The sequence below is a fragment of the Megascapheus bottae genome, chromosome 12, assembly GCF_031878675.1.
Source record: "Megascapheus bottae isolate mThoBot1 chromosome 12, mThoBot2.hap1, whole genome shotgun sequence".
NCBI lineage: Eukaryota > Metazoa > Chordata > Mammalia > Rodentia > Geomyidae > Megascapheus > Megascapheus bottae.
In genome coordinates, this window is record NC_143520.1 from 9,329,850 (window position 1) to 9,343,177 (window position 13,328).

At 41.5% G+C, this 13,328-nt stretch overlaps 1 protein-coding gene and 1 pseudogene across 2 annotated transcripts in view; one reads left to right on the forward strand and one right to left on the reverse strand.

Moving 5' to 3' along the window:
* Nucleotides 1–1,575: 1,575 nt before the first annotated feature.
* The window catches only part of Ola1 (Obg like ATPase 1), a 121,126-nt gene continuing 109,373 nt past the window's right edge, over nt 1,576–13,328 (forward strand). The window contains exons 1-2 of one of the 2 annotated variants that reach the window (XM_090342617.1): nt 1,576–1,669; nt 3,016–3,116. In XM_090342617.1, coding sequence (XP_090198743.1) covers nt 3,016–3,116 — 101 coding nt within the window. In that variant the 5' untranslated portion in view covers nt 1,576–1,669. Of the gene's footprint in view, nt 1,705–3,015; nt 3,117–13,328 lie in introns of both variants that reach the window. The other variant, XM_090342616.1, reaches the window with a different exon arrangement.
* Nucleotides 8,922–9,346, reverse strand: LOC150056188 (large ribosomal subunit protein eL31 pseudogene; annotated as a pseudogene).

Genomic DNA, 13,328 nt, shown 5'->3' on the forward strand with positions numbered 1-13,328 from the left:
AAAATCTGAGATAATGTCTTGGCCTCAAGTTCATCCTCAAGAGCTGAAAAAAATAAAATATATCTGGGGCCGGACACTGGTGGCTCACACCTGTAAGCCTAGCTACTCAAGAGGGCTGAGATCTGAGGATCACAGTTCAAAGAAAGCCTGGGCGTGAAACTCTGTGAGACTCTTTATCTCCAATCAACCACCAGAAAATTGAAAGTGGCACTGTGGCTCAAGGGATGGAGTGTTAGCCTTGAGCTGAATTGCTCAGGGACAGCACTCAGACCCAGAGTTCAAGTCTGACGACCGGCAAAAAAAAATCTGGCTAAAAGGGAACATAGTTTTCAGTTAGAATGCAATTTTAAGTCTGGTTTCTGCCATTTCCTAGTTGTATCACTTTTCTAATATTGAACCCTCATCTTGAAATTGGTAACCAAAACTACTTTGCATTATTTATTAGCAACTAATATGCTGGAAAAAAGCTTGGCTATTAAGTATTATGTCCATAGTAACAATTAAGCTGAACGTCCATTGAAGGACTGCACCTTAATGAAATCAATGTCTTCTCCAGCGAGCTTTTGGAGTTGTGTCCGTGAGCGGGCTAAAGTTTAGTAAGAACAGCAAGCTCCTCACTACATGCAAGCCTTTCCTGGGTACTGCAGCTAGTTTCTCACACATCTGTCTCCCTGCATCCTCACTTGATCACTTTAAGCTGGTTTAAGATGCTTCTCAAAAGCCTCATGTTGTCCAGGAGGAAACTGGAGCCAGAAGAGTCCATGTATCCAAGATCACACAGTTAGCGAAAGGTGGACATCCAGAGTAGAAACGCCTAGATTTTAGAGGCGCCTGTCCTCAATCGTAAAGAAAAAGGAGGACGTGTGTGTGTGTGTGAACTGATTCCTTAATGTCTGAACTTTTAAAGAAGGAACCCGTGGGGCTGGAGTGTGGCTTCCCCTAGACTACTGCTTCCTAGCAGGCATGACGCCAGAAGTGGTGCTGTGGCTCAAATGGCAGCGTGCTAGCCTTGAGAAAGAGCAAGGAGAGCGCCCCGAGTTCAGGCCCCAGGACTAGCAAATAAATGAGTATATATATATATATATTTATATATAACAGGAACCAGTGGTTCCCAAGCTGCCCTTATCCCCGTTTCCCTTTAAGAAAGTTAACTAACAGCTTCTCACCCTGCGGACTGACTGAAGAAAGTTAAAGGAAAAGGAAGTTGGCTTAGGGCTGTGTTCTCGGCGGGGCAGGGAAGAACCGCGTTCACCCGGCGTTAGGTGGCCCAGGCCTCGGCTTGAAGGTCAGGGCCTGACACCAGGGCCGAGCGGGTGGAGTCCAGCGCGCGGGCAGCTCGGGGAGCGCAGCCAGGCGGAAGCGGAGCGAAAGGCCCAGAAGCCCACGTGCTGAGGCGGCGGAAGATGAAGCGCGGGCAGCCTCCAGCGGGCGACCGCACCGCGCCGCCACGCCCACTCCGATCCCGCCTCCACCCTAGTCCCGCCTCCCACGGCCTCTCGGGCCAATGGGCGGGGTCCGAGGAGGGCGGGGCGTACGGCCTGCGTGCAGGTACCGCCCGACCCGCCCATTCCGCCGCCTCCGCCGTCGTGCGTGCCTCTGGGTGGAGGGGCCGGGCCTGAGCTTCCTCCGCCTTCTTCCCCGCCTCCCGCAGCCGGCAAGTCTCCCGCAGGTTAGCACCCGGAGTCACCCTCCACGCCGATCACGGTGAGGCCTCCCCCCAGAGAGCTTGAGACCCAGCGAGATTCTCGACGCTCGGGAGGGTCACCCTGAGGTGGTCACCAGGCCCGGCCCGGCGACCAGGATGGGCCGAGGGCAGCGGGTGGCGTGGGTTTGGGATGAATGAGGCGCTCTAGGACTAGGCCGCACGGCCGGAGGGGCGGCCGGTTCCTCGTCCCCGCACGCCCTAGGGAAGCCTTCCCCAGAGGCGGGTCACCCAGGGCCTAGACCGGAGGGGAAGGATGTTGGGCGAGGGCTTGCCCTGCCGGGGCGGCCCGCCGCCCATCGGAAGGGGTAGGCCGGAGGTCAGGACTCGCTTTACTCTTAAAGCTATTTGGAGGCCTAGTTTGGCCCCGAACAGGTGTCAGGACCCTGAGGCGGGAGTTCCATTCCTTTCCAGAGGTTGGAGTATCGCTTTAAGAGTAGGGGTACGGCGTGGTTCTAGGAGGTCCAACCCAGCTAAAAGTGAGGGACAGTTTTAGTTCCCAGGGATTCCGGTAAGGTGGGATCAGCTGCCTACGGGGAAACTTGGAGCCTGGACTAGCAAGAGGAGAAAGTTTGACAAGTAAAACCCGAGGTTGGATAGACTTGGGCTGATTTTTCTGCTCTGAGGCAGAGCAATTTTTGCCTACTATGCACCAGGCATTAGGTTCAATCCCCTGTATTGGGGGGGAAAGGTTGAGTGGATAAATTCATGATTAGTGATAACCATAATGTAGATTTTGAGGACTAATAAGCTTTACTTACTATGCTAAACGTGGAAAGGACTGAGTTCCATTAGATAACTGTGTTCATTCGTGTGGAAAAATGGAATTGTGAGGAATAAGGAAGATAGATTCCAAATAGAGGAATGGTTTGGTGAAAGGTAGTTTAGATGTTGGTGGTGTTAGAATGGGATTTCTTTGACTTTCATTTTTGTACTGTCTTCTATAGCCTTCATTCATGTAGCAGTTTGTCAAGAATGTAGGGTGTGTGTGTGTGTGTGTGTGTACATGTACTGAGGCTTGAACTTAGCTCTGGGTATTGTTCCCTAGCTTTTTCACTCAAGGCTGGTGCCATATTACTGAGCCACAGTTCCACTTCTGTCTTTTTAGTGGTTTATTGGAGATAAGAGTCTTTTGGATTTTCTTGCACAGTCTAGCTTGGAACCTCTGTCCTCAGTGAAGCTCAGCTTCCAGAGTAGCCAGGACTACAGGCATGAGCCTCTGGCACCTGGCTTCTCCAATATTTTATATGATAAAATGTGTTTTTATCCATAGGAATAGTAAAAGGTTTTGTACATTTGTTTTGTTATTTCAGATGCCCCCCAAAAAAGCAGGCGATGGAATTAAACCACCCCCAATCATTGGAAGATTTGGAACCTCACTGAAAATTGGTATTGTTGGATTACCAAATGTGGGGTAAGTTGATGTTGGGGTTTATAATATTTATTTTGAAAATATTTTAGTTCTTGTAGGATTGAAGACTCATGAGGTAAATAAAATTCAAGTTAGAGAAAGGGGTTATAGAATATGCCATAAAACTAGGTTTTAGTTATATTTCAGTTTTGGTTATCTGAAAATATTGTATTGAAAGTTGAGTTACTTTTACTTACATTGTTTTGCTCAATGTGGAGGAAGAAACATTGAGAGTTAAAATATCAGTGAGTGAGATGCATTGTATTAGATTGGTACTGGTATAGTTCAAAATTGATTTTGTTTCTGGCTTGGCTATGTGTAGGTTGGCTATCAGAGGCCATACTTTCGGCCTCTATGAAGTAGTTTTGAAAGTCTCATTGTAAGTTTGATTTGATTCCTGGGAGATCAACTGTCATATGGGTAAATTGTTACTGGAGAAGGGATTAAATAACTTTGAATATAATATTAGAAGTCGTTTGGTAAGAGGGTTCTTGTTCTAAGGTATTAAAATTTGAAAGCTGTAAGAGCAAAATGATCAGGTTGGTAATTTTTAAAAATTAAAGTGAATTGTGTATTTGCAAATAAGACTGACTATTCACTAAATAGTGAAGAGGTACATGTGAATAGATTCATACTGTAACTCCAACATACTATGAATCTATTATACTGTAAATCTATTATACTATAAATACTAAAAATCTATACTATAAATAGATTTATACTATTCATTGAATAGTGACTACACTGTTCAGTATTTTCCCTTCTATTATATACCTTTTGTAACCTTAAGATAGGAACTGTCTTAAAAGTGATTAGGGCTGGTTGCGGTGGCTCCCACCTGCAATCCTAGCTACTCAGGAGGCTGAGATCTGAGGATCAAGGTTCAAAGCCAGCCCGGGCCCAAAAGGAACTGAGACTCTTATCTCCAATTAACCTCTAGAAAATGGGAAGTGGGGCTTGGTTCAAGGATAGGGTGGTAGCCTTGAGATGAAGAGCTCAGGGATAGTGCCCAGGCTGAGTTCAAGCCCCATGACCACCACTACCACCAACAAAAAAAGTGGTTAGGTGTTGAAGGTAACAGGGCATTTTGGCCTTTAGATTGGTAACAAGACAACCATGTTGTTCCATGTGTTCCTTGGAGTTCCTTTAACTGAATCATATATGAACAGAGCATGATATGACCAAATATGACATTCTTAACCTCTCTTAATGTAAACCATGAACAAGTGTGGTTGTCCTGATTTCAATCTTTCCTTGAGCTGAAGTGGTTTACATTTTGAAGGGGCTTCCTGCTGTGATATAGTCTGCTAGCAAAGTAAGATTAAATAAAGAGTCAAAATACAAGCAAAACAGATAGCAAGGTAGGTGCTATCAATGAGTTTGAACTATAAAGAAGGCACAGCTTTTAGATACTAACGTCTCTTATTTTGGAGTTGCTGGAATCAATCCAATTTTACTTCAAATGAGACTGTTTAAAAAAGCAGTCTGAAGTGTTTTCTTGTAAGCTTTTTAGCCATAGAGTTTAGTAAAGTCAATGTATGTTAAAGTAACTTGAAATATTCTATTGTTTGATGTAAATGTGCTGCTAATGCTTTTAAGTTAAACATTCCTCTTCAGTTTTATTGAGGTATACTTTACAAGTAGTAAAACTCACTCTATTTGGGAGAGGGATACTGGAGATTGAACCCAGGGCTTTACATATGCAATGCATTTATTTTAAAAGTAAAACTTACTGAATTTTTGCAGTCTTGTTTGTTTTTAAAGCTTTTTTGTAGAGTGATCTTTATTGAACAACATAAAATAAAGTTCTTTGTAAAAAACATAAATCCTGACAATTTCAAACTAGAGAAAAAGACATACTGGAAGGATAGATTAGGAGAAACTGAACCTCAAAAAGGACAGGAGCCAGAGGTATAGTTCCCTGTGGAGTTCAGCCATCTGGACTCTTGAACATGAGGGATTTCTCATCTCTTGCTGCTGCTTCTATGATTCAAATTCAGACCAGGCAAAAAGGTCTGGTAGTACCTCTGAATAGGGCCATAAGAAACAGATTGGGGAAGAGAAGATAGCCTTTTAAGATCCTGGTGGTAGGTACATGCCTAGAATCCCAGCTACCAAGGTTGAGGCAGGAGGATCACCAGTTGGACACTAGTAGGAGTAAAGGGAGACCCTGTGTCAAAACAAAATAAAAACAAGAGGGCTTTAGGTGTAACAAAAGTAGTGGAGTTGCTTGCCTACCGTGTACAAGGTTCTGGGTACATCACCAGTACTAGAAAAAAAACAAGCAAAAAACCAAGGACCAATGTAGAAAAAAAAACAAGTCAATATAGAAACCACCTAAAGGTTCTCTTGATATTAGAGACCTTAGTGAATATGAAGGTTTGCTAATTACCTATACACTAAGAAGTCATGTAATAGCTAATTTGATGTTTATTATATACTATATCAGTCTGCTCTGAGTGTTTTATGCCTATCTAATAAACTATTTGTCATACTATAAATTTCATGATGGTAGGGATTCTGTTGTTCCTGTTTATTTGTGTATTTCTGGTGCCTAGGTTACTAACATAGTAGGCATCAAGTAATTATTTGTGGAAGGCAGTAATTATTTGTGAATTATTTGTGAATGGGATAGTTTTCTTGTTGATGACTGTGTCAGTTTAATATAAAGAGGCATAACTGCTTTTAAGGAAGTAGAAAGAATATTTCACTAAGTATGGAAATTTTATTTGTAGTTCTGTCCTACATTTTCTTATCTCAGTGACCCTTCATTAATTATCTCCTCATCCACGAATGTATTGTTGTGGGTGTGAGGTTTTGGAACCACTACATTTTGGTATTCCAGACTTCTTTTAAGGATAAGTATAAGTATTGTTGCTACCACTGCATTGATGCTATTAAATTTAATTGAGAGTGTCAAAGTCAGATAATCTTTGTTTAAAGCTTTTTTATGTAAATGTATGTTTAGTAGTCATATTGGCCACTTTATTCATAATGGATCTGCTTTATGAAATCTTCAGTAACTCATGCTCCTTTCAGTTCTTAGCACAGCCATCCCTGGGATGTGGCCTTATTCTTAGAGGCACAGAATTTAAGCTCTAGGAAGGCTAGGAATGCAGTCTTTGACAACTGTACGTTAACTTTATTACCCTGAAAGAAAGGGAGAATGGATATTGGAGGACAGTTAGTTAGCTCTATTCATACACTCTGTAAAGGACCCTTGGAAGTAGTTATCTTGCTTGGGTGATGCTGCTGGGTGCTGTCTCTTAGCTTCTTGGCTCCAGGCTGGCCCTCTATCACTTGAGCAACAGCCCTACTTCCTGCTTTTTGGTGGTTGATTAGAGATAAAAGTCTCTTGGACTTTCCTGCCTGGGCTGGCTTCTAACTGCTATCCTCATTTCTTACCTAAGTTATTGCAGAGGTTTCTTAATTGAATTTTCAAGATATTTGTTGCCATTTAAAAAAAGGGTGGGGGCGGGAGTGAAGCCTAGTGATAGAGGGCTTGCCTAGCATGCATGAAGCCCTGTGTTCAATTCCTTTGTATCACATACATCAAAAAAAAAAAAAAAAAAAAGCCAGAAGTGGTGCTGTGGTTCAAACAGTAGAACACAATCTTGAGGAAAGCCCAAGTACAGTGCCCAGGCCCTGAGTTCAAGTCCCAGAACTGGCAAAACAAACAAAAAATATCACTTGGGCTCTGGTGACTCATGCCTGTGATTCTAAGAGGTTGAGATCTGAGGATTGCAGTTTGAAGCCAGCTCGAGCAGAACAGCCCCCTTGAGACTCTTATCTCCAGTTAACCTCTCAAAAACTGGAAGTGGTACTATGGCCCAGGTGGCATATTGCTAGCCTTGAGAACAAAGAGATAGTACCCAAGTCCCTGAGTTCAAGCCCTGCAATCCTCCAAAACTTCCTTTAGGTTGTAGTATCATCAAAAAAAACAAAAAACAAATACTTGATTGATGAATATGTCACATACTTTAAAACATGTGTATCAGATTTTCACATATGAATGTCATATAATCAGTACCTACATCGAGATATAAAATGTGATTAGTACCATAAAAAACTGCTTGTATGAACCCTTTCCTACTCTGTCGTCCTCCTCAGGATGCTCATATTCTAATGTCTATCACCATAGATAGACTAGTTTCCCCAAAGCAGTTGGAATCATGCACAATGTACTCTTTTCTTTATGTCTTTTGAATTGTATCTAAGAGAATATGCAATTTACCCATTTGTTTTTTGTTTGTCTTTGTACAGGGCCTGGGGCTTGAACTCTGGGCCTAACCACTGTTTCCTCATTTTTTTCTTTTGCTCATGGGTAGCACTCTCTAAGCCATAGATGTATTTAGATCTATTTCTTGGTGATTAGTTGGTGATAAGAGTTGCCCATACTTTTTTGAGCAGGCTGGCTTCGAATCCTGAGACCTCAGCTTCCTGAGTAGCTAGGACTATAGATGTAAGAGCCATGGGCTTTTCTTTCTGTTGATGGGCACTTGGGTTGCTTCTTTCTTTCTTTCTTTCTTTCTTTCTTTCTTTCTTTCTTTCTTTCTTTCTTTCTTTCTTCCCTTCTTCCCTCCCTCCCTCCCTCTCTCTCTCTCTCTCTCTCTCTCTCTCTCTCTCTCTCTCTCTCTCTCTCTCTCTCTTCTCTCTTTCATTCTTTTCTTTCTTTTTAACCAGTCCCGGGGCTTGCACTCAGGGCCTGAGCACTCTCCTTGGGCTTTCCTTAAGGCTAGCGCTCTACCACTTGAGCCACAGCACCACTTCCTGCTTTTTCTATGGGGTGCAGAGTAATCAAGCCCAGGTATTTGTGCATGCAAGGAAGCACTCTACCACTAGGCCAAACTCCTGGCCCCTTTTCTGTCTTTCGGCTATTATGAATTAAAGCTTCTGTCCTTCCTTCCTTCCTTCCTTCCTTCCTTCCTTCCTTCCTTCCTTCCTTCCTTCCTTCCTTCCCCCCCCCCCTCTCTCTCTCTCTCTCTCTCTCTCTCTCTCTCTCTCTCTCTCTCTCTCTCTCTCTCTCCTTCTCTCTCCTTCTCTTTCTCTTTCTCTTTCTCTTTCTTTTTTTATTCTTGTTCTGGTCCTGGAAATTGAACTTAGGGCTGGGTACCCATCTGTGAGCTTTTTTGATCAAGGCTAGTGCTTTACTACTTGAACCGCAGCTTCTCCCTCTTCAACTCTCCCTTCCTCCCTTTCCCTGTCCCCTTTTTTCTCTCCTTTCCTCCCTCATTCCCTTCCTTCCTTCTTGCCCATACTGAGGATTGAATCAGGGCAGCATATTTACCTAGTTATCTACCACTTAAGTCATACCCTTATCTCTTTGGTTTTTATTTCTCAAGGTTTCATGTTGTTGCCCATAATTTGTTGGTTCTGCTCTTCCTGTATAGCTGGAATTACAAACATGTACCACCACACAGAGCTTGTTTTTGAGATAAAGAGGTCTAGTTAACTTTTATGTGCATACCATTGGGGTTTGAAATCAGGGCCTCATGCTTGCTAGACAGGTGCCCTACCACATGAATCCTCCTTCCCTCCAAGCCCACTTTTGCATGGACTGTCCTGGAACTGAGGTCTTACTTATTTCTACCTTCCAAGCAGCTGAGATGGCTGGCTTGGGCTTCTATGTCCAGTGTCTTCTAGTCTTCTAATGAGAACTCTGTTGTGATTATTATATTGGTTCTTCAACATGATGGTTCTTTTGTCTGGTGGCTACCTTTAAAATCTTTCTGCTAGTTTTCAACAATTTGATTTTCTAGTGCTTTTGTGTGGTTTTTCTTTTTTTTTTTTTTTCCCCCCAAACAAAAACAATTTTATAGTTTTATTTGACACACACTGGTTAGTTCTCATCCATATTGACGGTCTGTAGAGTTTTGAAGGTGGTAACGGGGACGTAGGTTACCAGGGTGTAGAGCTTGTTTGGAGAGTCTTCATCCTCATTGCGCTTTCTGGATAACCGTACTCGGATCCGATCGGGAACATTCCTTATTCCTTTGGCTCAGACAGCTTTGTTGAGCCTGGTATCGATGCGCACATCGGGAGTTCCCATCTCCTTCATGGCAAACTTCCGGATTTCTTTAAGTGCACGAGGAGCACGCTTCTTAAAGCCCACTCCATGGATGCGCTTGTGAATGTTGATGGAGTATTCTCGGGTCACCACCTCGTTGGTGGCAGAACGGCCCTTCTTCTCCTCACCACCCTTCTTTGCAGGAGCCATTGTGCCGGGCCCAAGTTGGAAAACTGTGTGGTTTTTCTTATGCTGCTTTTCCTTGGGATATGTTGAGACTTTAGGTTTCTGAGTGTATGGTTTTCAGTAAATTCATAAGCTATTTGACTAGTATTTTAAAAAATACATTTTGTGTATTCCACATGGGTACCTTTTTAAGACTTATATTCCATGTATGTTTGTTCCCTAGGTAGCATCCCATTGAAGGTCTGATTATTCTCCCAACTGTATGATTCATTTGTATAAATTTATATTGGACTGTCCTCAGGATCTTTTCTTCTGTAGTGGCCAATCCGCTGTTAATCTTATCAAGTGTATTTTTCATTTCAAATTATTTTTCATCCAAAAACTCAGCATTTTTCATTCTTTATTTTCTCTTTATATCCTTCAGAAAAATTGGATATTATATTACAAAATTTATGACGTTGCTTTGCCAATTCCATCATCTCACATTACTGTGTTTGTATTTATTGACTTTTTTTTTTATCCTGTCCTGCTTTTTTGTATGCCTGGTAATTTTTACTAGATTCTGGACAATGTAAGCCCTCCCATGCCTGTACTTGGGTTTGGATTCCAGGCATTTCCAGGTTTTTCTGCTCAGGCCAGTGTTACACTACTTGTGCCATATCTGTACTTCCAGTTTTTTGCTGATTAGTTGGAGATGAGAGTCTTTTGAGTTTGTTTGCCCTGGCTGACTCTGAACTGAGATTCTCAAATCTCAGCATTCTAAATAGCTAGGATTATAGATGAGTACTACCAGTACCTGATAAGATACTATACATTTGTTGCTAAATTTTATTGTATTCATATAAAGAGTGCTAGACTTTGGTCTGGCATTTCATTATTTATGTATAACTTTGATTGCTTTGAGATTTCCTAGTGACAGGTTGACTAGGGAATTCCTTGCTACCTTTTTTTAATTAAAGAATTTATTAACATTGATTTTTACATCATATTTCAAATGACTTGTTTAACAAACAAGTATTCAAGAAGGGAATCTATATACAATCACTGGCACTTAGATTTTAGAATATAATTAACATTAGGCTGAGGGTTTGTATGTCATAGATGATACATATTAATCTATGTAATAAAACATTATATCTATAGAATCGTAATTTTTTTAAATTTATTTTTATTTATTTATTTAGCCAATCCTGGGCTTGAGCTCAGGGCCTGAGCACTGTCCTTGGACTTTCTCAAGGCTAGAGCTCTACCACTTGAGCCTCAGCATCACTTCTGGCTTTTTTTTTTCTATGTGGTACCGAGGAATCGAACCCTGGTCTTCATGCATGCAAGGCAAGCACTCTACCACTAGGCCAAACTCCCCGCCCCTAGAGTCATAAATTTTTATGTTTATGTAGTTGTCTTTATATTTCCAATACCATGTCCATAGCATTGGGTACGCAAATATTGAGTCATCGCTCTTGTTACTGTGTGGATCTAATAGTCACATATTAAAGATACCATGCGCCTTTGACTTGTCTCACTCAACATGATTCGCTCTAGATTCGTCCACATCCGCTCCTCTGCAAATGCCATTTTATCGTCTGTTAGCTATGTAGAATTTCATTATATATATGTATATCTCACATTTTTTGTATCTATTCGTCTGCAGTAGGGCATCTGGATTGTTTCCATTGCTTGGCTATTGTGAATAGTGCAGAGATGAACATAGCTGAGCAGGAGTCCTTATCATATCCTGGGTTATGATGTTCAGGGCAGATGCCCAAGAGTGGTATGGCGGGATTGTAGGGAAGGCTTATTTTCAGTTCTTTAAGAAACCTCCATAATGCTTTCCAGAGTGGCGAACTTGCTTACAATCCCACCAGCAGTGCAGTAGGGTACCTTTTTCTCCACAGCACCGCCAGATGCGGATCTGTCATTGTCTGAGTTCAAAATCTTGGCCATTCTTGTTGGGATAAGGTGGTATCTTAGGGTTGTTTTTATTTGCATTTCCTTTATGACCATGGATGATGAGCATTTTCTCATATATTTTCCTACCATTTTAACCTCTTCTTTTGATAAGTCTCTATTTAGTTTCCTTGCCCTCCTTGTTACCTTTTACTAGTTAGAGAAAAACATTTGCTAATTTGCTAATGCGTAATCTTGATATTCTCTCTTTTTTGTACCAGTCCTGGGGCTTGAACTCAGGGTATGAGCACTGTCCTTAGGCTTTCTTTCTTTCATTTTTTTTGCAGGCCTATTTTTTTTTTTTATTAAAGAATTTATTAACATTGATTTTTATATCATTTCAAATGACATGTTCAAGAAGGGAATCTCTATATACAATCACTGGCACTTAGATTTTAGAACATAATTAAAATTAGGATGAAGATTTGTATGTCATAGAAACATACTAATCTATGTAATAAAACATGTCTATAGAGTCATAAGTTTTTTTTTTTTTTTGCCAGTCCTGGGCTTGAGCTCAGGGCCTGAGCACTGTCCTTGGACTTTCTCAAGGCTAGAGCTCTACCACCTGAGCCTCAGCACCACCTCCGGCTTTTTTCTATGTATGTGGTACCGAGGAATCGAACCCGGGTCTTCATGCATGCTAGGCAAGCACTTTAACCACTAGGCCAAACTCCCGGCCCCCTAGAGTCATAAATTTTTATGACTATGTAGTTGTGTTTATATTTCCAATACCATGTCCATAACATTGGGTATACAACTTTTGAGTCCTTGCTCTTTTACTGTTTGGATCTAATAGCCACATATTAAGGATGTACCTTAGGCTTTCTTAAGGCTAGTGCTCTGCCACTTGAGCCACAGCACCACTTCCAGCTTTTGCTGTATATGTGGTACTGAGGAATCAAACCTGAAAGATCTACTCTACCACTAGGCCAAACTCCTGGTCCCTTAATCTTTTTTGGGGGAGGGATGGTGTCATGGGGCTTGAACTCTGGGCCTGGGTGATTTCTTTGAGCTCTTCAGCTCAAGGCTACCACCCTACCCTTTGAGCCTCAGCCCCCTTTTCCGTTTTCTAGTGGTTAATTGGAGATAAGAGTCTCAAGGTCTTTAGTGCCCAGGTGGGCTTTGAACTGGGATACTCAGATCTCAGCCTCCTGAGTAGCTAGGATTACAGGCGAGAGCCACCACTCCTGGCTCCACCACTCCTGGCTCCACCTCCTTAACTTGATATTCTTAAATTATACTTTCCGTTTGTAATAAGTAAAGTATAACTACATTGTGAATACAGAAACAATATTTTCTTTTAATTTCACTCAAGTATAATGTAACATAGATTTTCTTCCTTTTTCTTGTCCCAGATTAATATGTCCTATGAATAATAACATGATGTAAAACTATTTGATTTGTAATAATCCGTTATAGTTATTCTTGTTAATACTGAGATTGACCTTCATTGGCTAACAGGCCTATTTATGTTGGCTCCAAACTTTGTATTTTTTGTTTTACTTTACCCTGGGTCTTGTGTGTGTGTGTGTGTGTGTGTGTGTGTATGTATATATATATATATAAATATATAAATATTTTTTGGTGCCATTCCTGGGCACAAAAAGGTCCTTGGACTTTCTCAAGGCTAGAGCTCTACCACTTGAGCCTCAGTACCACTTCTGGCTTTTTCTATGTATGTGATAGTGAGGAATTGAACCCAGGCCTTCCTGCATGCTAGGCAAGCACTCTACCACTAGGCCAAACTCCTGGTCCTCCCTTTTAAATATATTTAAAACAGAATTCTACACTAGTTGATCTGGTAAGAAGACTGATGGTGCCTGCCTTTTGTCTCACAGATTCATTCTAGGTGGACATTTGAAAACAATTGATTTGACTAAGTATTCTAAGCAACTGACAATAATGTATGTATTTTAGCCACTATTTCTCCTTAATTCTGAAATGTTTAGACTGCAATAACAATATTAAAGACCTATGGGTGAGTGTTAAAACATATTTTCACCAGTGGTACTTAGATAAGCCTTGATTGTTGTTTTTGTTAATCATTTCTTTATATGACTGTCAGAAGTATA